Source organism: Grammomys surdaster, unplaced genomic scaffold (assembly GCF_004785775.1).
Source record: "Grammomys surdaster isolate TR1022 unplaced genomic scaffold, NIH_TR_1.0 166, whole genome shotgun sequence".
Lineage (NCBI taxonomy): Eukaryota > Metazoa > Chordata > Mammalia > Rodentia > Muridae > Grammomys > Grammomys surdaster.
The window spans coordinates 13530873-13553637 of NW_021604614.1; the positions used below are offsets into that span (position 1 = coordinate 13530873).

Sequence of the window (22765 nt, forward strand, 5' to 3'; positions counted from 1 at the left end):
ACTTATAATACCCCATATAATGTAAAGTAAGGTGACTTGACAATTGTTCTCAACTCAAGAGAAAGCAAACCCTAACTAAAGCTATCCCTTCTGCATAAGCTATTGATCTGAAGTTTGCTGTGTGCACTGAAAGGGCTCAAAAAGAAAACCTCGGGAAGTCTGTTGTCTATCTCCTCCACCATCCGAGTGCTGTGATGTGCATGGGCCTACTAAAAACTGTATAATCTCTATCAGCTATATACCCTTAGTCCAATACATAAATATATAGCTACTTATATATTAGAGAAAGAACAAGTTACTTGTTAGCTAAGAGTCTCCATCCAAGTGAGACAGTATCTATTTTAGAATGACAGGGTCTGGTAGAGAAAACCATAAAGCACCTAGCCACACCTGTCACAGTCAACAACTATGGGGAGCAGCAAAGATGGTCTTTGAAGGTGTTCACATCTCTTCTGAAGAGAGGTGCTCGACCAGGAACTTGATGCCTGTTCATGCTGTATGCAAGTAAGTTTGAAATATAGGCAAACAATATTAAACTACAGCAGCCTTTTAATTTTATTTTATTCCTAAAGTTGAAATGTACTAGTAGGTAGCACTAAAAATACACCTTCACTATACAAAACATTGTAAATCGATTACATGTTAATAAAGAATTTAGCACACATACACTTCTAAGATAAGAAGCTAGATGCAGCCCTTGCTATTAAAAGCTGTACCCAAACAAAAATGGACATATTTAGTCTAAGGCCCTGGCAGTTGACTATAGAATCTCAATTGTCTCTCAATTAATTATGTTTAAATGCAGAAATAGCAACAATGTTGAAACTTACATTCATTAAATGTTAGCATTTAAAATATACATGGCTAATCAAGTGAACATTAGGAGCAGCTATGGCTCAGGATAGTCCACACTAGCCCAGTCACGAACAGTGAGTTCACTTCAAAGTGAACAAACAACAGGATAAAGGTAAAGTAAGAGACAGGCGAGTGGCCTCCACACCCACACTGAACAGTCTGGCTTCAACTAGTGCTCAGGGGAGACAAGGGATAAAACCCAGCAGAACCTGGGAAAGCCATGTGGCCACAAGTGTCCACACTGGCAAGGTTTCTTTAACTTAGGATGAACTTTCTGTCCCCAGTTAGTAATGAAAATAATTTTTAAAAATAGTTTCTGCCTTAGAACAATAAGTTTTCAGTCCCTTTAGTGCACTGAAATGTTTGTGGTAAAGTCATGTAAGTGTCCCACTGCAGAGACCTCAATTTCAGGACTTAAAAACATGCACAGCTCGAACCACATACTGCCTGCAGATGGGACACTCACTCATGCGCTTGCCACACTTGGTGCAGGTGACCATGTGCCCACACTCCAGCAGGACACAGTCAATGACTGCATCCATGCAGATTCGGCACAGGCTGTCATCTTCCTCATCCTGAAGTTGCATCCGCTCACCATCTGAAAGGAAATAAAGCTGAGTTAAGACCTAAGCCATCTTCTGAGCCTACCACAGGCCCAGGGCCACTCCAGTGCTATAGAAAGAGTAGTCTACACGGCTACTAGTTCAGGGTTCTGTGAAGAAATATGTGACTTGGGACCAGCTAAAAACAGTATTCAATAAATGCTGGCTACTTATTGCTGTTTTATGTCATGATGTAATAGAAGGAGTTTGTGATGCGGATATATTTATTCTGTATTTAGAAAGAAGAGACAGGGCTGGTGAGATGGCTCAGTGGTTAAGAGCACTGACTGTTCTTCCAGAGGTCATGAGTTCAAATCCCAGCAACCACATGGTGGCTCACAACCATCTGCAATGAGATCTGATGCCCTCTTGTGGGGTGTCTGAAGACAGCTACAGTGTACTTATAATAAATAAATAAATAAATTAATTAAAAAAAAAAAAAAAGAAAGAAGAGACAGTGGCTGGGGGTGTAGCTCAACTGGTACAGTACCCATCTAGCTGTGTGTCTTGGGTTTGATTCTCAGCACTGCATAACCAAGCATAATAATATGCGCCTATAATCCTGGCACTTGGGAAGGTAGAGGCAAGACAATCACAAGTTCAAGGTAATCTTCAACTACAGAGTGAATTTGAGGCTTGGGCACAGGAGACTTTCCTCATGGGCCACTCACTAGTCAGGCCATGAGTGGACATTTAGCTCAGTTGTTTTGGATGTTTGGCCATAAAGATACAAGTCTCATCTCATTAAGAGAGACTTTATTCCACTCAAAAGAAGCTTTTGAATAACCACACATTAGGAAGCAAAAGGTCCCTTGCAACTTGAGAAACATCAAATGTCATGTTTCTGTTGGATGGGCTGGGGCTTTCCTGGCTCTGTAGCCGAAAAATCTCAGACACTGAAAAAGTTGAATTTAAAAAATTAACCTTGGCTGAGGCTTTAAAGCTAAGGACAGGGAGCAGTGGGATCACATGGGTTCAACAAAGCAAGAATTCCAGAGCCAGAAGCCTTTGTTTTTAAGAAAAACATTTTGCTGGGTATGACAGTGCACAGCTTTTATCCCAGCACTAGAGAGACAGAGGCAGGTGGATTTCTTAAGTTTGAGGCCAGCCTGGTCTACAGAGTGAGTTCCAAGACAGCCAGGGCTACACAGAAAAACCCTATCTTGAAAAAAGAAAGAAAAAGGAAAATATTTCATTGCCTACCATGTCGATAGTTTTGTTCCCTAGGGTCTTACTATCCACTTTGCAGACAAAAGATCTATGGACTGAGACAGCAGATAAGCAGATGAAGAGACTAGAGGAAGGTCAGTTTTAAATCTTGGCCTTGGTCTATGCAGATGATTCTTTCCACCTCTTTAAACTGTGTAACCTAGTGGAGCCATCCAAGTCAATATTAACATTTAAGTGACAGTCAAGACAGAAAATTCTACCTGTGCTCAAAACAAAATGTATTCACCAAGCCAGGGACTGAACTAGTGTTGAACTGGGCACAAGTCAGCTGAGAAAGACACTTGGGAACCATGTGTTTAATGGCCTCCATCAAAGACTGATGTCCACATTCCACCGTACTAGATACACAGCATTACACGTATATAAACTCTCCCCAGCCAGCAGCCTCAGGTCTAAGGTCTGGGGACTATTCCTGGGCTTGCTACACTAACACTATCCTACAAGTAGGTTTGTAAAACTACTTTCCATCATTAAATGGTTCACAGCATATGGATGATATCAATTTCGTCTCTTGAGAGACAGTATCTCACAAGCTTATAGAGTATTACAGGGACCTGGCTTCTGCAGGCAGCATACATAAAATAAGTTATAGTCAAGGGATTAATGAAAAAAAAAAATCAGCATTGTTACAGGCAAAGAGCCTGTAAGAAAAATTAGACTCAGAAATTGTCTAGCTCACCTGACACTGGTTGCCTCAAAGCCCATGTCATGTAATGAACTATTTAGCAGCTCTATAAATAGGCTTATATAACTAACTCAGTCACTAAACAAGTATATTGCTTTTCTTTTGTTTTTTTGTTTGTTTTTGTTTTTCGAGACAGGGTTTCTCTGTGTAGTCCTGGCTGTCCTGGAACTCGCTCTGTAGACCAGGCTGGCCTCGAACTCAGAAATCCACCTGCCTCTGCCTCCCAAGTGCTAGGATTAAAGGTGTGAGCCACCACCGCCTAGCGTATATTGCTTTTCTAAAAGATTAATCATCTATTTATTTAATTTTAATGTTATAGGTGTTTTGCCTGCATGCATATCCGCACCTCTGAAATTCCTGGGGCCAATGGAAACCAGAAGAAGCAGTGGATCCCCATCTGGAGTTAGAGTAGGCCACCATGTGGGTACTGAGAATTAACCCTGTACTCTAGAAGAGCAGCCAGTGACCTTTAACTGTAGAGCTATCTCCCCAGCCCCAAATCTTTTTATTTTTAATGATTTCTATTTTTTGAGACAGGGTCTGACACGGACCCAAGACCCTTTGGCTTAGCTGCCTGAGTACTGGATCACAGGCAAGCACTGCCATGCTAGCTAAATTTGACTGAAGCATGACAAAAAAACAAGCCAGTTTTTAAAGGGCAAGAAGGCTATCAGGAAAATAAGCTTACATGACTTTTGGTTTTCTTCATTCTCTCTGTACAGCCGGTTGACTTTCTCTACCAGCTCCCATTTTTCACAACAGCCAGAATAGTTGACAAAATTCCGAGCCAGGATTTCCTTCAGCTGGCGCACGCTCATCCCTTCTACCTCCGCAAGGCTCGACAGGTCAGAGAGGGAAGCTCTCACCTTCTTCTTAGAAAGCCCTGGGTTCTGAAATCAGAATATCTGTCACCTTTGTTTCCACAAGCCCAAACTCTTGGTCCCCGGGGCCCTGGATACCCTCTGCAGACTGATCAGCTGCCTGAGGTGTGTTTAAATCACAATTCTGTCCTAGAAGAAACACTCTGTGGTAGCCTTAAGCAAGCCCAGCATCTTCCCTTCCTGCCATGAGCATTTATCAGGGAAAGCAATTTTTAAAGGAATTTCACCTGTTCCTCTAAGTTTTCTTCTTCTTCTTCTTCTTCTTCTTCTTCTTCATCCCCGTCGTCATCCTCCTCATCATCTTCATCCTCACCGTCATCGTCATCTGTGTTTGCAGAAGCTATTTCACTTTGTACCTATATACATGACAGATCCAGTTATATTAGTAATCAGGTTTTTCTAATTACCAACCACATAGTAAGACCCTGCCTTAAAAAAAAAAAAAAGACTGACTAAGGCTGGAGAGCTGGCTCAGCAGTTAAGACCACTTACTGCTCTGGCAGACGACCTGGGTTTAGTTCCCAGCACCTAGGGGACAGTCACAGGCATCTTTAACTCCGATCTAGAACACAATGCCCCATCTCAACTCCACAGGCACTAGGGCACACATGAATTTGACATGCCTACCAGGGCACAAGTGCATACGTTCACACACACATACACGAAATCAGTATTTTTAAAAATCCCTAATAAACAGTTTGCTTTAGGAAAACAGAAATTCCTTCCATTTTGGATTACATACCTTCTTTCACATACTTTCTCTTTTGAGACAAGATCTAGCCTGAGCTAGTATGAGCTCCTCTCCTTGCCTCCACATTCTCAATAGTGTAGGTATATACTGCCATTCTTTTTTTTTTTTTTTTTTTGGTTTTTCGAGACAGAGTTTCTCTGTGTAGCCCTGGCTGTCCTGGAACTCACTCTGTAGACCAGGCTGGCCTCAAACTCAGAAATCCACCTGCCTCTGCCTCTGCCTCCCAAGTGCTGGGATTAAAGGCATGCGCCACCACCGACCACACCTCTACTTTTTAAAAAGATTTTTATTTACATATTTTTACAATTTACTTGTTTTTATTTGATTTGCGTTAGTGGTTTTCCTGCATGTGTGTCTGTGTGCGGGTGATGTATCCCCTGGACCTGGAGTGACAGACAGTTGTGATCTGCCATGTGGGTGCTGGAAATTTAATATAGGTCCTCTGAAGAGCAGCCAGTGCTCTGACTGCTCAGCCATTTCTCCAGCCCGCCCACATCTACTTTTAACAACATCTTTCCTCAAAGGAAAAAAAATTAAAAATAACTGTTAGGGTCTTAGGGTTTTTGTTATGTCTGTAAAATCGAAAGCCTTCCTAATGGCCCATGGTGCCCTCAAACTCCTGAGTTCATGAGATCTTGCTGTGCCTACCTCCCTTGTTTAGATGCAACTGCACCACCACCACACGCAATGTAGCATTTTAGAGTCTTCATACACAACAAACTCTGAGTTGTAAGTCCTGCCTGTTATTCAACTCCGATGCTCATGAACCTTATTGGGATAATATTCTAATACACTAAACTTTTTTTGTTATCTGAACTGGATAAATGTTGTAATTGGAGACCTGGCTCAGTTGTTAAGAGTGCTGCTTTAGTATACAAAGTCTTGGTTCAGTCCCTAGCACTTCCTTAAAGCCAGGCCATAATGATGCCCACTCTTGACCTTTGCACTTGAGCTGGGAAGCCTGGACGTTGAGCCAGGGCTGGGGTTACCACTCAGATGATTACAACGCTTGCTGTAGGATGTAAGTTTGGATTTGCAGCACTCACACAAAAGCAAGCTGGAAAGTCCACCCTTAGAACGCCAGCGCAAGAGGCAGCTATGAGAGCATCCTGACCTCACGGGGCTTCCAGACCAGCTGCTGTCCAGGTCAGTGAGCCCCAGCCTCAGAACAGAAGATGGAGAACAACTGAGCAAGTAAGGATGTGTACACACACACACACACACACACACACACACACTCACTCTTATTTTAAGGTCATCCTTGGCTATATAGGGATCTTGAGGCTAACCTGAGCTAAAAACTTTGTCTCAAAATAAATAAATAAAACCAAATCAGAACAATTTCCCTCCAACAAGGTAAATATGATCATTGAGTTAACTACTGATTGTTTCTATGGTCACTGACGATTTTGGTTATTCAACAGTTAACTGTAAGTTATTTAATAAGGACAAGAAGCTCATGAGCTACTTCCGACTGGACTGCAGGCACTAGCACCTAAGCACCAAGGCTACACATCAGGCAGGGGTACAATGCCAGCAGCTGGGGGTGAAATCTCGACTCTGCACATAACCTGAAGGTCAGTCACCCAGCACTAAAGATCCTGACCACGTATGGCCAAGAGTGAGCACCTCAGGCTCTTAGGGTCATCAATCACACCATCCTACCTGTGCCAGAACTTCTGATCTGAAGGTGCCATCTCTGTCCAGGAGCTCTCCCTGGAAGGAGGACACAGTAGCAGAGGGGGGTGTATAATTTAACAAAAAGGATTGTGTAAAAAAACTAGAAGTCTGGGACCTTGAGGAATTCAGGCTACTTGAGTCCAGGTCATCCCCTGAGCCTAGTCCACGATGGTACAGTACGAGATCCACCAAGTCTTCCTTCTCACGACAAGTGTCAGTTGGTATGTTTCTGAGGAGGAGATACTGCCGCAGGTCCTTCACTTTTAGTCGCATCAACTGAGGGCGCTGGAAGGCCGTCTCCTGTAGCAGGTGACAGGTAGAACATCTGCGGAGGTTTTCTTGTGAGACTGAGCAAAGGGAGCAGAAGTCCTTCTTGCAGTCACAGCAGACGTGCTGAGGACAGAGGAGACGACACAACACTTAGACCATTATGCAAACACCGTCTTCTGTTGCCTTTTACTAAAACCGAAACCTTGCTTTTTATGAAGTACCCGTGCACCAGCCTCTTTTCACACAAACAGTCCCTGCGAGGGCAGCTTAGAGTCACAACTTCAAATACAGCACTTTTAAGAAAAATACATGCTCTTGTGTTAATGAATTAAAATGTTTCCACCCCTTGGCACAAACATGTAATTAACAGAACAGTGCCGACTTGAACCACATGGAACAGAGCACAAGCACAAACACTCCTCCTGGTCTTCTCCTGTGTGGATAATTTCCCCAGCAATGAAAAGGAAAATAGCTTAATACAAAAAAGGGAACTGACCTCTCCAGCTCAACCCAAGGACAGAGAAGATCCCACTAGTGTAGAAATCTGTAGCCAGCATAGCCCTAATTACACTCTAAGCCATCTCAGAAGAGAATCTTTGAGAGAACACTCAGGTATGTTCAGTTCTGTGCAGTACACAGCTCCCACAAGCTAACACTTCAAGAGACTATACTGATCAAACTGCAAGATCTCCCATTCAAGTTTTAGCCTAAGTGCTTTACCTAAGTGCTTTATGCAAAATCTCCATAAGCACTAGTTACTCATTACACCTCCCATTCCTCAAAAGCGTCTCTCACTGTAGCTCAAACTGGCCTAGAATACACTCTGTAGCCTAGGCTGGCTTTGAACTAACAACAATGGCCTTATTTTAGCCTCCCCAGTGCTGGGGTACAGATATGAGCCAATCACATCCAACTTCCTTCTTTAAAACTTAAAAATACCAGGGTGAGATAGCTCAGATGTTAAAAGCGCTAGCTTCTAGAGGACCCAAATTTAGTTCTCAGCACCCATGTCTGATGGCTCACAAATGCCTATAGTTCTAGTTCCAGGACATCTGATGCTCTCTGGCCTCCTCAGTATCTGCACACATGTAATATCCACTCAGAGACTCACACACATAACCGTAAAAAAAGTAAAGGTGGACAGACAGCTCAGAGGTCAAAAGGGATTCCTGCTCTTGGAGAGCCTTTGTTTCGCAACCCCCACATTGGGTAGCTTACAACTGCCTGTAACTCCAGATCCAGAGCATTCAACACCTTTTTTATGGCTTCTGAGGGCACCTGCACACAAGTGGCATGCATGAAAACACACACACATATTTTAAGAATATGGTCAGAAGCCAGGTATGATGTTTCATGCTGTAGTCATAGTACTCGGGAGGCTGAGGCAGAAGGCCAGCTAGGAGTTTGAAGCCAACATTTAAAAAAATAATGAAAGAACATGGTCAAGGATAGGCTGGGGAGCTGTACAGGGCTATGGAGTGGGGGAGAGGGCATTTGGTAGCATACAAAGGCCTTAACCTTCACAACAAGCTCTGCAGGAAACAAATATTTCTAAAACATGGTACCTTGCTAAAATAATTGATCCCTGAACAAAACTGCATACCAATTAAGTCTCTTGCTTCAAAAAAAAGTGTCACTAGGAAAATCAACACATGAAAAGCAGCAAGGACTACTCAGAAAATGTGACAGCTAGAATCTTACTGCATAGTTTCCCAAATGGGACTAACTTTTTAATATTTTTATTAAATGAACTGTCTACTCAACATAAAGTACAAACAACAATTATGATCTAAGCCAAACGTGGACCACACCTTTGATCCCAGCACTAGGGAGGCAGAAAGAGGTGGATCTCTGTGAGTTCAAGGCCAGTCTGGTCTACAAAGTGAGTTCTAGAACAGCCAAGGCTATAACATAGAGAAATCCTGTCTTGAAAAAACCAAGGAAAAAAGAAAAAAGAAAAAAGAAGAATTATTATCTATCTTTTTCCCCTCATGTGTTATTTGTATGCAGTATTTGACCCGACTCACCTTCTTTCTAAAGACTGAAAATGTAAGTCCACAGGCTTTGCAAACTATATTGGGTCCTTCAGTAGCTGCTGGTGGGTAGGTGGGAAAGTCAGAGCTCGGTGTAAATCTGAATGGGCCAGTGCTTCCTGGAAATCCCGCCTGCTGGCCTCGGACAGCTCCAGTTCCCATGACTTCATTCAGCAGCCCACAGCATGAAGCCCACATAGAAGTAGCACCCGCCTGAAAAGAAACATAGGTGCCACCATTTAAAGCCAAGCAGAGGGGCTGGAGTCATGACTCAGAGGTTAGGAACACTGACTGTTCTTCCAGACGACACAAGTTTAAATCCCAGCACCCACAAGATGGTTCACAGCCATCTGTAACTCCAGTCTCTGATGCTCTCTTCTGGCCTCCTAGAGAACTAGGCACACATGTGGTACACAGCTATACATGCAAACACAACATCCAAACACAGAAAATAAAATAAGCCAGGAAGGGTAGCAAATGCCTTTAATCCCAGCACTCATGAGTTAATGGCCAGCCTGGTCTACATAGTTCCAGGACAGCCAGAGCTATGTAGAGAAATCCTGCCTATAATAGGCAGAGAGGCAGACATAGATTGACAGACAGATGGATGACTAGGTAGATGAAGAAATGAATAGATAGGTAGATAGGTAGGTAGACAGAGATAGGTGAATGAGTGAGTGAACGAATGAATAAAAGCCAAGTGCTTTGTGGGCTGCCACTCTTCAGAGGTAAGTTTGTCTTAAGTAGCCTTGAAATTGTAAGGTAAGTAAGTATCTTTATCATGAACAACACAATGCTAAATGAGCTTCAATTTCTGGAGCAGGTAAAGGTAAATATTCCAAAATCTCAAAAATCTAAAGCACTTCTACTTCTTATTACCCCAAATAAAAGACATTCAAGTGTTTCAGGGAATTTGATCACACTGTGACCCTGAGGAAACCTGTTTCTAGTTGAGGTGTGGCTCAGTCTTAGCTCACATCCTTAATCCCAAACAATGAAAGGAAGCAGCCATGTTTAAAAGTAATGAATCGGAGAAAGATTTAACAGAATGAGGCAGGGAAAGAATAGGCTCAACTCTCAGGACAGGAAACAGGCTACTTGAAGAGAGCACCACAGAGAAGAGAAAGAGGAAGGAGGCAGTTTTACCAGGACAGTTTACAGACAGGGAAAAGAGAGAACAAACTAGATGAAGGTAAAGACAGAATGAGCCAGAGAATGAGGAGGAGCCAAAAGATCAGAAAAGACTGTAGAGTTGAGGCCAAGCAGAGCAACTCAGTGGGAGGCTGAGAAGCCAGACTGAGTCAGTCAGCTTGGAGCGGAGTCTGACCAGAACAGCAGAGTTCAATCAGCCAGCCAGAGCTCAGAAAAAAACTAGAAAGGGTAAGCTTATTCAGCAGTAAGTCTCAGAGGCTTAAGATTGTATAGAGGCCAAAGCTTCCAAGACTAGGCCTAGGTTAGTAGACAGAGGTATTAAGCCTCGGAGATGACAATTATTTCAGATGAATAAAAGATATATTTTTAATATTCAAGTTACCAATATTTCAAGTCATTTAGAAAGATAATTTTCTGTTATTTCCAAATAAAAGATACATTGTAAAAGGTTAAAAAACACTGAAGCTGGGTACTGGAGGCGCACGCCTTTAACCCAGAGGCAGATGGGTCTCCAGAGTGAGTTCCAGAACAGCCAGCGCTACAAAGAGAAACAAGCCCAATCTCAAAAAAACAAAAAAGCAAACAAACAAACAAACAAACAAACAAAAATCTCTAGACACTTAGTCTAGAGGCCCAGGCTAACCTAAAATTTGGAATTCTCCTACCTCAGATTTCCAAAAGCCCGATTACAACTCTGAATGCCACTACACCGATTCTATGTCAGTCAAATATCTCCTACATAATGTTAAAGACGTGCTAATACTTTTAAATTTTCAGGTTATATTTGAAATTCAGATTTTTTCCTGTTAATGTTAGAAATGTACTAGATACTACAGGTCTATTTCTCCAGCTATTATTTAACAAAAAGAAATAAAACCACAATATCTCATTAATCCTATTGGTTATTGAATATATATGATGTTAATTTTTATTAAAAAAAAAAAATAGGGAAGTGCCAGGGAGGCACCTCAGTGGTCTGAGTGTTTACTCAACATGCACAAAGTCCTGGGCACCGACCAGACTAAGCATCACAAAAAACCTCCAAATGCCAACTAGAGCTCTCCAGGGTTTTTCTGTTTTGCTTTTTAATGTGATACAGACTTCTGATGTAGCCTTGGTTGTCCCGGAACTTGCTAGAAGACCCAGGATTAAAAGTGTACACCGCACTGGCAGCTCTCTAGATGTTAATGTATCTCACAGTTACTTCCCTCTGAGTTCTCTATTTCCCACATTCTTTATAAAGAATATATATTCATTTGGCATTAAGGAAAGTACTTTTAAGGCAGAAGCTACTCTGCCCTTTCAGAGCAAAAGCCCTAAATATCATTTCCAACAGTCAAAGCACTTGACCTCACAAAGAATTAAAAAAAAAAAAAAAAGCCTCTCCACTAAATAGGGTGTTTTTGATTCTTTCTTGCTTGTCTCAGTGAGACTAAGGCTATCACTCACTATACCACCTATAACAATGTCTTTCTTTGTGTATTGTTGGGAGTGGACCCCTCTTGACAAGAACCGTACCAGACAGCTCCTCTATCACCGTTTTTTATTAGTCTCATAAATGTGAGAGGCAAGCCTGTCTAAAATAGATACAAATTTTCAAATATGAGGCCAAAGCAATTTTCCCATGCTTAAAGAATAAAGGAGACAATATTTGAGACCAGTATGGGTTTTTTTGGCCTCACATCCTACTTCATAAACATATCCTAGAACCTAGACAATGTGATATATAATGGAATTCAACGTACCCGAGGTATTAGCTAAAATGACACCAGATAATACCACAGCTCCATTTATTTTTATGTCAAATATTATTTGCTCATTGAGCTTAAAGGCAACTTGGAGTGCTTATAATGATAATGCTGTTCTCACTATCCGGAAGATGTCCAAGTGATGGAGAAAAGAAAGGTGGTATGCATGGTTCAACTGTCTTTGTACCTCCGTCACTAACTCAAGTATCATATTTGTAATTCTCAAGATAGTGCTGCTTTCAAAAAAGCCAAGTAAAATGAGCAGCTCCTATCGTAGACTCTAGAATTATGGTCAGCTTAGCCACAAAACCAGACTAACAGTGACTGTTCACTAAGAAAAGTCTTCCACCAGTCTTCCAAAGGAAGCTTGCTCTCACCACACCCCCAACCCCGTTCCCAGTCTTTGAGACAGAGTTTCTCTGTCTACTCTTTGCTGCCCTGGAACTCATTATGTAGACCAAAACACCTTGAATTCAGAGATTCCCCCCTGCCTCTGCCTCCTGAGTACTGAGATTAAAGGTATATGTCACACTATGTCCAACCCAAAGAAATCTATCTAAATTGAAAATGTTTAATTTTATTTATTTATTTATTTATTTGTTTGTTTGTTTGTTTATTTTTTGTAACAAGGTCTCATTAGTAACCCTGGTTTGCCTGGAACTAGCTATTCAGACCAGGTGGCCTCCAATTCATAGAAACCCACTTACCTCTGCCTACTGAGTGCTGAGATTAAAGGTGTATACCATCACGTAACTGACAAAATTCTTTTAAGCTATTTAAAAAAAAAAAAAAAGGCATCATGGAGTATGCCTTTAGTCCCAGCACAAATCTATGAGTTCGAGGACACCCTGATCTATAGAGGGAGTTCTAAGACAGCCTGGGCTACACAGAGCAACTCTGTCACAAAAAAAAAAGCAAAAAAGGAAAGAAAAACTTTTGTGGTGGAAAGCTATCAAGGAAGAAATCCAACCAAAGTCAACCTCTGGCTTCTGAATAAATACAAACATATGTGCAAAAATAAACACATTGGAAAATTTTATAAAAGCAAAAAGCAAAAATTAGATAGTTCTAGTGGAGGGAACCAAGGACCTATCTGAATCATCATGTACAATTTCTAGGTTGATACGATTATTAGAGGATACGGTCCCGGGCTGGAGAGCTGGCTCAGCGGTTAAGAGCACTAACTGTTCTTCCAGAGGTCCTGAGTTCAAGTCCCAGCAACCATCTGTAATGGTATCCCATACCCTGTTCTGAAGACAGCTACAATGTACTCACATATATAAAATATAAAATATATAAATTTTTTAAAAAAGAAAATATAGTCTCACTCCCTAGTGTTTCTATGCAAGAGCAAGAATTTCCTTTATATCCTTCAGAAAGAGAATAAAAGAAAACAGAGTGCAAGGAGACAGCTCAGTTAGTAAAGGGCCTGCCTACAAGCACAAGAACCTACATTCAACTCCAGGAACCCATTAATAAACAAAAGGCCAGGTGAGGATGTGGGCAGAAGCCTAGAATCTCAGCAAGAAGACTGTGAGCTCAAAGTCATTCTTGTCTATACAGTAAACTGAGACCAGCTTGGGCAATGTCTCAAATATTAAATAACGTGACCATACAGTCAAAAAGCCAAATCTGTAATCCCAGCACAAAGGAGGAGGGGACAGGTGGATCCCTGGGGCTTGCTGGCCAGTTAGCTTAGCCTTCTTGGCAATACTGAGGTCACAAAGCGTCTTGCTGTTCTATTGCTGTAAAGAGACACCATGGCCATGGCAATTCTCATGAAAGAAAGCATTTAACTAGAGACTTGCTTACACTCTTATTAGAAGTTTATCCATTATCGTCATGGTGGGGAGCATGGGCAGGTGCTGGAGCAATAGCTGAGAGCGATGTCCTGATCCATCAGACATCGAGAGACTCTTAACTTGGACATGGTTTTTGAAACCCCAAAGTCCACGCTCAATGACACCTTTCCTCCAACAAGGCCATACCTTCTAATCTTTTCAAATAGTGTCATTCCCTGATGACTAAGCAGTCAAATACATGAGCCTGTGAGGGTTATTCTTATTGAAGTCTCCAGAGGAACAACCCCCAAAGTTTCCTCTGGCCTATAAACATTCACACGCTCACATAAACACACATACTAAAAACAGAGAAAGGCTGTTTTTAACTTAAGTATTTCATTATAAAACCAAAAAAGCCCCAATACCTTCTCAGTCAAAAAGACGTTGCTGTAACCCTACTTACTACAATGCAGGTCCATATTATTATTTTCAGCCATAGACCATAACGGAAGAAAAAAAAAAAAAACAGTGAAAAATCTAAGTTGCAGCCTCATTAGGATCTGAGAACTTTGGTCAAACACATCTACTAAGAAAATAGCTTCTGCCAGGCGGTGGTGGCGCACGCCTTTAATCCCAGCACTTCGGAGGCAGAGGCAGGCGGATTTCTGAGTTTGAGGCCAGCCTGGTCTACAGAGAAGAGAGTTTCAGGACAGCCAGGGCTACACAAAGAAATCCTGTCTTAAAAAACAAAACCAAAAAAAAAAAAAAACCAACATAAAACAACCAAAAAAATATCTGGCAGGTATGGTGGTACACATTGGGACAGGCTGGTCTCTATAGCAAACCCTGTCTCAAAACAACCCAGCCGGGCAGTGGTGGCGCACGCCTTTAATCCCAGCACTTGGGAGGCAGAGGCAGGTGGATTTCTGAGTTTGAGGCCAGCCTGGTCTACAGAGTGAGTTCCAGGACAGCCAGAACTACACAGAGAAACCCTGTCTCGAAAAAACAACAACAACAACAAAAGAAAATAGCTTTTACACTAAGAGAACACTCTTGGCAGCACAGGAAGGGTAAACCTGCAATGCTGGCCTCTCTGACAACAGCATCTATACTCTTCCAACTTACTAACGGTTCAGAGATCAAACAGGTCTGTATGCACTCAATGGTAGTCCTGTCTAGGGTATCTTCCTTATATACAAAAATAATTTCCACTTCTGTATTAAGCCCCGTGTGTTCTGACACCCCACAGCTGAAGTGATCTCTTTAGGGGCCTCCCCTGTCCTTGTGTGCAGGTGGTTTTAGGTCCTTACTTTTGTGGCTGCTCTAACTGCCACCTGCTAAGGAACTGCCTCGGTCTGTGAAACTGACCAAGACTGTTGTTCTCTGCATGGCAGACTCACCACAAAGCCTTAAAAAAAAAAAAAAAAAAAAAAAAAAAAAAAAATCACTCACACCTGATAAAACAAGGCTAATCCCTGGGCCCACACACCAGAAGGAGAAGACCAACTCCCAAGGTGTCTCCTGAATGCCACGCAATGCTACATTATGTTCAGAAATAAACATAATTTTAAAAGTTTTTAAATTCTGGGGACTTCCAATTTTGCTATTCTAGAGTACAGTTTGGGCAACAACAAATTTTTTTTTTTTTTAAGATTTATTTATTTTGCTGGACAGTGGTGGCACATGCCTTTAATCCCAGTACTTGGGAGGCAGAGGCAGGTGGAATTCTGAGTTCGAGGCCAGCCTGGTCTACAGAGTGAGTTCCAGGACAGCCAGGGCTACAGAGAAATCTTGTCTTGAAAACCCCCCCCCCCAAAAAAAAAAGATTTATTTATTTTATGTATGAGCGTTCAACCCACATATACACTTACACTCTAGAAGAGGGCACTAGATCACATGAATAAGCCACCATGTAGTTGCTGGGTATTGAACTCAGGATCTCTGGAAGAGCAGCCAGTGCTTTCAACTGCTGAGCCGTCCCCCTCCAGCTCCACAAAAGTTTCCCTTAACTCCCAAGTGATTCTGATATCTAGCCAACGTTTACAAGGTCAAGGCTTTCTGGGTCTGAATGAAGATTCCTTCCTCCTGCTTAAATAATTTTGGAAAGAAAGCAACCCTCAAGATTCCTAAGCAGGAGCCAAGACATCTAGCCACGTGCTCACCTAAGACCTGTCTATATTTTCTTGTGGGGGTGGGGGGTGCCCCTACTGTTCCACTTCCCTCTATAGTTCTCTAAGACTTTCAAAAAGGCTTACCTTGATTACAAGTGGCTCACCTGAAGTTTTCCCCATTTAACATGATTCTCAAATTCCTTTTACTGAAATTTAGTGATTTATTTTACTTGTTCTTTTGCTTCCAATTTCTTTTGTTTCATTTTTCGTTTTATGTCTTTTGTTCGTTTGTTTGTTTCTGGGTTTCTCTGTGATCTCCACAGTCTAACCATGGTGGCTCACATTCCTTCCTAGCCCCCATATGCACAATAATAACAAAGTTTAAAAAAAAAATTAAAGTCAGCCATCATGGCACACCTCTAATTATAGCATTTTGAAGGCAAGTAGATCTGTGAGTTCAATAACAGCCTGGCATACATAGCAAGTTCCAGGCCAACCAAGGATCCATGGTAAGGTGCTATCTACAAAACAGTATTATTCCCCCCACCACCCCCCTCTCTCTCACACACACTGTTTGTTTGTTTATTTGGAGACAAGTTCTTACTATGTGGCTCTGGCTGTCCTGGAACTCACTATGTAGACCATGCTGACCTCGAATTCAGAGATACCTACCTGCCTCTGGTTCCCATGTGCTGGAATTAACAGTGTATGCCACCGAGCCCAGCCTAAATAAAATAATCTTAGGAAGGGAGGGAGGATGGAGGGAGGCATAGAAGGAGGGAGAGAGGGGAAATGGAAAGAACTTGTTGGAAAGATGGTTCAGTGGTTAAGAGCACTTACGTTGCTCTTGCAGAAGACCTAGATTTCATTCCCAGCACACAGCAGCTCACAACCATCCATTACTCCAGTTCCAGGGGATTCAGTCCTCTTTTCTGACCTCTGTGGGTTCCAGGCACACACATAGTATATAAATATATTCAGGCAAAACACCAAACATAAAATTAAAAAAAAAAAAAAAGCCTCAGAGATCTAAATTCCTACTCTTTTGTTTCCCGTCTTTTAAGATCACCTGGTTAGTCAGCACATATTCCTTTATTTTCCGTTTACCTGTTGTTCCTATTTTGGTAATGACTTTGGAACATATTTTCCAAACATTTCCATTTCCTCCTAGACTTTCTGAGAAATACCCATTCCTAAAGACTGTGTACTAGAAACAATCCCCTGACTTGGTAGTAAATTCACTGATGCTGTCCTGCCTCAACTCTGATGATCCCTTAGTTAAGCATAACTTTTTGACATCTGTTCACTAAAAACAAACAAAAAATAACTAACCTGAGTGAGGTGGCCCACAACTGTAAGCTTAGCACTTGAGAGGGTGGTGACAAAGATCAGGAGTTTAAGGCTGACCTGAAGAGGGGCTCCAGAACCCACATAAATTTAGGAAAAAATGGACTCCATAAAGTCCTTTGACCACAGCATGAACCCCTCCAATAGCAATAATTAAAAAAACAAAAAAACAAAACAAAAATTAAGTCTATGTCTCTTCTCCAAGTAAAGCCCCAGATCACTGAAAACTAAAGTCAGGAAGCCTTGGTTAGGACCACAGTTAAAAGCAGGACTCTACAGGCCACACCACAGAAGCCCAAGCCAAAAGAAAGAACAATAATCTTGGTAAAATCACTGGATTGCTTCCCCAGGTCACAAATGTAGTCCAAAGTCTGAGATCACGCAGAGTTAGAGATGTAGCTCAGGGACTCGCTCGGCATGGACACACAGCCTTGAACTCAATCCAACACAGAAAACACAATACTAAAGACAGAAAGAGGCTGGGGAGATGGCTCAGCAGTTAAGAGCACTGACTGCTCTTCCAGAGGTCCTGAGTTCAATTCCCAGCAACCACATGGTGGCTCACAATCATCTGTAATGGGATCTGATACACTATTCTGGTGTGTCTGAAGACAGCTACAGTGTACTCACATACATAAAATAAATAAATCTTTTTTTTTTTTTGTTTTTTTGTTTTTTTGTTTTTCGAGACAGGGTTTTTCTGTGTAGCCCTGGCTGTCCTGGAACTCACTCTGTAGACCAGGCTGGCCTCGAACTCAGAAATCCACCTGTCTCTGCCTCCTAAGTGCTGGGATTAAAGGCGTGCGCCACTACCGCCGGCATAAATCTTTAAAAGAAAAACAAAAAAAAAAAAAAGGTAAAAGGAAAAAAAAACCCTAATCTGTACATGCTAATCCCAAAGTTTTACTTGTAGCTTAGTTTCTAGCCATCAGTGATCATTAAAAATAACTTTTTTCCTCATAATCCAATCCCTTCCTGCTCAATTCTCTTACACCAAAACTACTTCTGGTAACAAGGTGGGCGATGATACTGTTACTCTCCACAAATAATTTTTAAAAGTGACCTGACAGTTTTAAGCACTGTGGCCCTTGTTTCTACAATAGATCACCAACTTTGTAAGCACTCGATTAGTTTTCTTAGATTCAACTAGTATACTCAGTCTGCAGCACACACAGCTTCAGTCAACAAAACAGGGAGGAAGGGTGTTCTGATTGTTTCTGAGAACATGGACCCAGCCCTCTTCCAGTGCCAGTTTTCAAATGGCCTCAAGGTATAGCTGTCTCGTGTGTATACACACTTAAAATCTCTGTGGGGGAAAAACACTTCAAAGTACTCAAATGGAAACGACAACATATTTTGGTTCCTGCACTATACTGAATTAGAATTGATCTCTTTTAATGATTCCATTAAACATGTTAAACGGCCAGACGACAGAACGTGGTTTCTATCAAGATTAAGTGATAGAAACAGGGGAGGGGAAGAGGTAATGGACAAAGGATGGAGTTGTTGAGAACTAAATGATTTAAGTCATTGGCTTTCAATTACACAAAGAGAAATGATGCCAGAGATTATGTGTTTTGTTGTCATAACTCCCAATGGAATATAATATCGCCCAGTAAAGGATGAGCCCAGCACTTTCATATGTGAAAAGATTAATGTTTACTAAGTATTCTAAGATGCCACAAAACAATCGAATACGAATTCTCTTCTACTTTCTTTATGTTTTCGATGTTTGAGACAGAGTCTACATAGCCTATGCCTATGCCTGGCTTGCGATTCTTCTTCGATTCTTCTTCAACTAGTAAAAGCTTCCTCAAAGAGCCCATCTAGTTCAGAGACTACAGGTTTTTGTTATAAAGTCTGGATAATTTCAATTTGCTAAAATTTGAATGTCCTTGTGTTGAAAGAATGTTTTGAACCTTAGCAATAGAGATATAAATGAATGCTTTATGGTTTAAATTTCAGTTAAACTTTCTAACAGAATGGAGAGAAAAAGACAATTAACATGCAGATTTTAGACTCATTTAAAAAATATGGCCAGGCAGTGGTGGCGCACGGCTTTAATCCCAGCACTTGGGAGGCAGAGGCAGGCGGATTTCTGAGTTCGAGGCCAGCCTGGTCTACAGAGTGAGTTCCAGGACAGCCAGGGCTACACAGAGAAACCCTTTCTTATAAAAAAAAAAAAAAAAAAAAAAAAAAAAAAAAGAAAAGACTACTGAAACTGATGCTTCAGAAAAATACATGGAGCACACTGCTTTAATGCTATCTAACCTTATACTACAAAAGAAATCCTACATCATAAAACAGATGTTGTCCCTTAAAACAGAACACTTATTCCTGTTGTATGTGCACTGTATGTACGTACATGTGTGGGGGAAGGGGTGAGAGGGCAGCTTTGTGATGCTGGTTCTCTCTTCCCATCTTTACTAGGGTTGCAGGAATCAAACTCTGGTCCCCAGGCTTGCATAGCAAAAGCTTTTACTAAGTCATCTTGCCAAGACACACATTAATATACTCTTGCAATAATGTCTGCTCGATGTCATACATGTTACCTTTCCTTTTTTATTTTTTGACACCAGGGCTCACATAGACGAGGTTGGCCTTGAACTTGCTATGCAGTGAAGGGTGGCCTTGAAAGAATCCTCCAGCTTCCACCTACCAAGAGCTGGGATAACAGGTGTAAGCCACTATACACATGATTCTTGTCTTTTTAACAATGGAATAATTCTCCCCATTTTCTCCTTAATATCTCTGTGAGACCCTGTCTCAAAAAAAAAAAAAAAAAAAAAAAAAAAAAGAAAAGTGCTAGATTTTAAACCTTGGACAAATTGCTGAGGTACCTTAACATATCAAAGTAGACTAGGCTAACAGGTTCTCCCAACATCCCGCAGTCCCTTGTCTGTTACAGGGTCCTCTTGGCTTATATATCCTGTCCCCTACCCTTAAACTCCAGCCCAGGAGGCTAGGCTGTCCTTCCCTATATAATCCGGCCATTCTGGTTATCCACCCTCTATGTATCTTTGAGCCTCTTTGCTGATGTATCTGATTTTCCTTCTCTTCCCTCTCCCTTGTCCCTTCCCCTCCCGCTACTAAGTTCAGCTCAGTTTGGTCATGTCCACTTTGAACTCTTCCCAGATGTTCCTGCCTCTGGTTATGTTCTACCTTTTATCTACAATACACTTCTCCACACCTGGGAGCAGTCATAGCCTTTGTCTTTCTTTTTCTTTTTTTGTTCAGAAAGAAAAGAAAAAAAAGTAGTTATCTTTCACTTAAATACAAAGCCACTGTTTTTAAACACTTTATTTAAAAGTTTTGGCACAGTACCTATCTCCAATTCTCCTTCCATATCTACTTTCCTTGATAAATAAAGGCTGCTTTTGCATCTCACAGCAAAAATGATGATTTTCAGGAAATAAAGCCACTGCCAGGGAGTTTAATAAAGTATTCTTAAGTTGCAGTGATATTTTATAATAACTAAAATAACTAAACTGAGTAGTAAAAACCCTTATAGGAGATGGTTCAGTGGCTAAAAGCACTGGCTGCTCTTCCCAAGGACCAGGGTTTGATTCCCAGAACCCATATGGTGTCTGACAACTATCTAACTCCAGTTCAGGATCTGAGGAGACATGTTTGTGGTGCACAGACATACATGCCCCGGGCATACAGATGGTACACATACATACATGCAGGCAAAACGCTCATACACAAAAACCTAAAGGCATTTTTAAACAATTTTTTAAAGCTTTCACAATATCCTCATCCTTAAATGTCACCCATTCCAGATCATACATTTATAATCCAAACACTCAGGAGAAAGGACAGCCTACATGCTCAGTTCTAGGCCAGTCAGGGACATACAAGATCCTACCTCAAAACAAAGAAGTTAGCCTAGTCCCAAAATCTTCCAGGATTCCAGCAGCGGGCTTGTTTTGAAATAGGATCTCATGCACAGGTGGACTCAAACTTACTATGAAGCCAAAAACAGCTGTGAACAACTAATTGTCCTGACTCCAGCCTCCACCTCCCGAATGCCGAGATTACAGGTATGCAACACTGAAGGTATCATTTTTCTTGCTTCTGAGAGTTTTTTACACACACACACCTTACATTATTGCAGTTTGGAACGTGGCTACTTGAGATATATCTCTCTGGGGATTGTCATTGGTTGGTTTTCATGAAAACACTTGCTTGGCCTCAAACATGCAGCAATTCTCCGGCTTCTACCTCCCAAACGTTAATTACAGGCTTGTTCCACCATGCTTACCAGTCTCTTTTCTTTTAACTGGCAAACTCTTTTTTAAAGAGGGGGACTATTCTTTTAATTACCTCTACTCGTCTTGGCTAATATTACTGAAGGTGCTGGATAAAAGGCTTTCTGAATTTCTCTATCCACTTGACACTCTCTTTTCAACCGTCCACAGTAAATCTCTGACACTTTGTAAAAGGTCGTTAATCTATCAGCCCAAAGGCAAAACACTTCTTCCAGGAGATGAATACAACCCTGTCAGGAAAGACATCACCACCTTCTGACTCACGCCATTTGACTTGATTTGGGCAAATGAATCAATGCCTGAATTGACTGACTCTAACTCTGCGATGAAGTTGAGAAAAATCATCTCCCCTAAGTAGGCCATAATCACTCACTCACATACACACACAAAACCTGCCCTTTTCTGAAACTTGTACCAGTGATGCTCCCACGCTCTCACTCCCACCTGGGAGAAAGGCTGCCAAATTACTTGCTGCGTACCTAGTGGCGATGTAGACACGTCTAGCGCTCTAGGTCACGGCCACAACGTTTAAACCCACGGAAGGACTCTGAAGGGGGACACCCCCAGCCCCTGGCATGTCTGGCCGGGCTACCCTGGTTCTAGCTTCTCCTCACACCCCGCAGCGCTCCCTAAGCCTTCTGTCTCGTGATGCACCCCCGAGGTCTGGCTTAGCTCAAGGACTCGGGGAGGCAGAGGGCAAGCACAGCCATGGCTAGACACACCGAGGCCTGAGGGAAAGCTCTAGCGGCTTAAAAAGCGGGACCCCGAGAAGAGCACAGGGCCCAGAAATAGGGCCCAGCGGGCTGCGACCGCAGGGCCACTCGCATCCTCCTTGGCCAGGCCGCCGGAGGGCGCTGTGGGAGCTCGGGCGGGTCTGCTGGCCTGGCCTCTCCGGCTGGAACCAGTCGAGGCCCCCGACACATTCCGGACGGGGCTCCCCCCACAGTGGTGGTCTCTCAGGAGCCCCCCTGGGCAACCGCTGAGACGGAAAGCAGAAAGCGCTCTGGGCATACGGGAGAGGCGAGGAGAGCCTCCCGGCTCCGCCAGCCCCTCACCTTCATGGCCGCGACCGCCTCGGCTCGGTCGGCTCTACCCTGGAACTCAGCACCATAGCAGACTGCACACACAACGGACCTCCTTCCTTCTAAGGCGGCGAATGCGGCGCCTCCCGAGACCGACTGAACGTCCCTACGTAAGGGGCGTGGTCACGTTCGGTTCACGCCCCGGGAGGACGCCGAGCGGTGGGCAGAGCCCACCAATCCGAAGCAGGTCTTCCGGGGGCCGGTCACCAGAGCCAATGAAATGGTGAGGAAGGGGCGGGGTTTCGGGCGCAGTCTTGGAAGCAGAGGGGAGAGGGGCGGGGCGGAG

At 42.5% G+C, this 22765-nt stretch overlaps 1 protein-coding gene across 1 annotated transcript; it reads right to left on the reverse strand.

Annotated features, from left to right (window-relative positions):
- Positions 1-531: 531 nt before the first annotated feature.
- On the reverse strand, positions 532-22561 carry Rnf34 (ring finger protein 34). Its single transcript, XM_028765896.1, has 6 exons — positions 22453-22561; positions 8982-9200; positions 6670-7077; positions 4481-4609; positions 4061-4262; positions 532-1453 (listed from the first exon to the last, which is right to left on the reverse strand). The coding sequence occupies exons 1-6, from the start codon at positions 22456-22458 to the stop codon at positions 1263-1265; spliced, it is 1155 nt and encodes a 384-aa protein (XP_028621729.1). The 5' UTR covers positions 22459-22561; the 3' UTR covers positions 532-1262.
- Positions 22562-22765: the final 204 nt, after the last annotated feature.

Excerpts from the sequence above, each read along its gene's own strand:
- Rnf34 (XM_028765896.1), bottom strand. Across the intron at positions 4,610-6,669 it reads GATCAGAAGTTCTGGCACAG|GTACAAAGTGAAATAGCTTC; the intron begins GTAGGATGGTGT and ends TCATGTATATAG. Across the intron at positions 4,263-4,480 it reads AAGAAAACTTAGAGGAACAG|AACCCAGGGCTTTCTAAGAA; the intron begins GTGAAATTCCTT and ends TTCTGATTTCAG.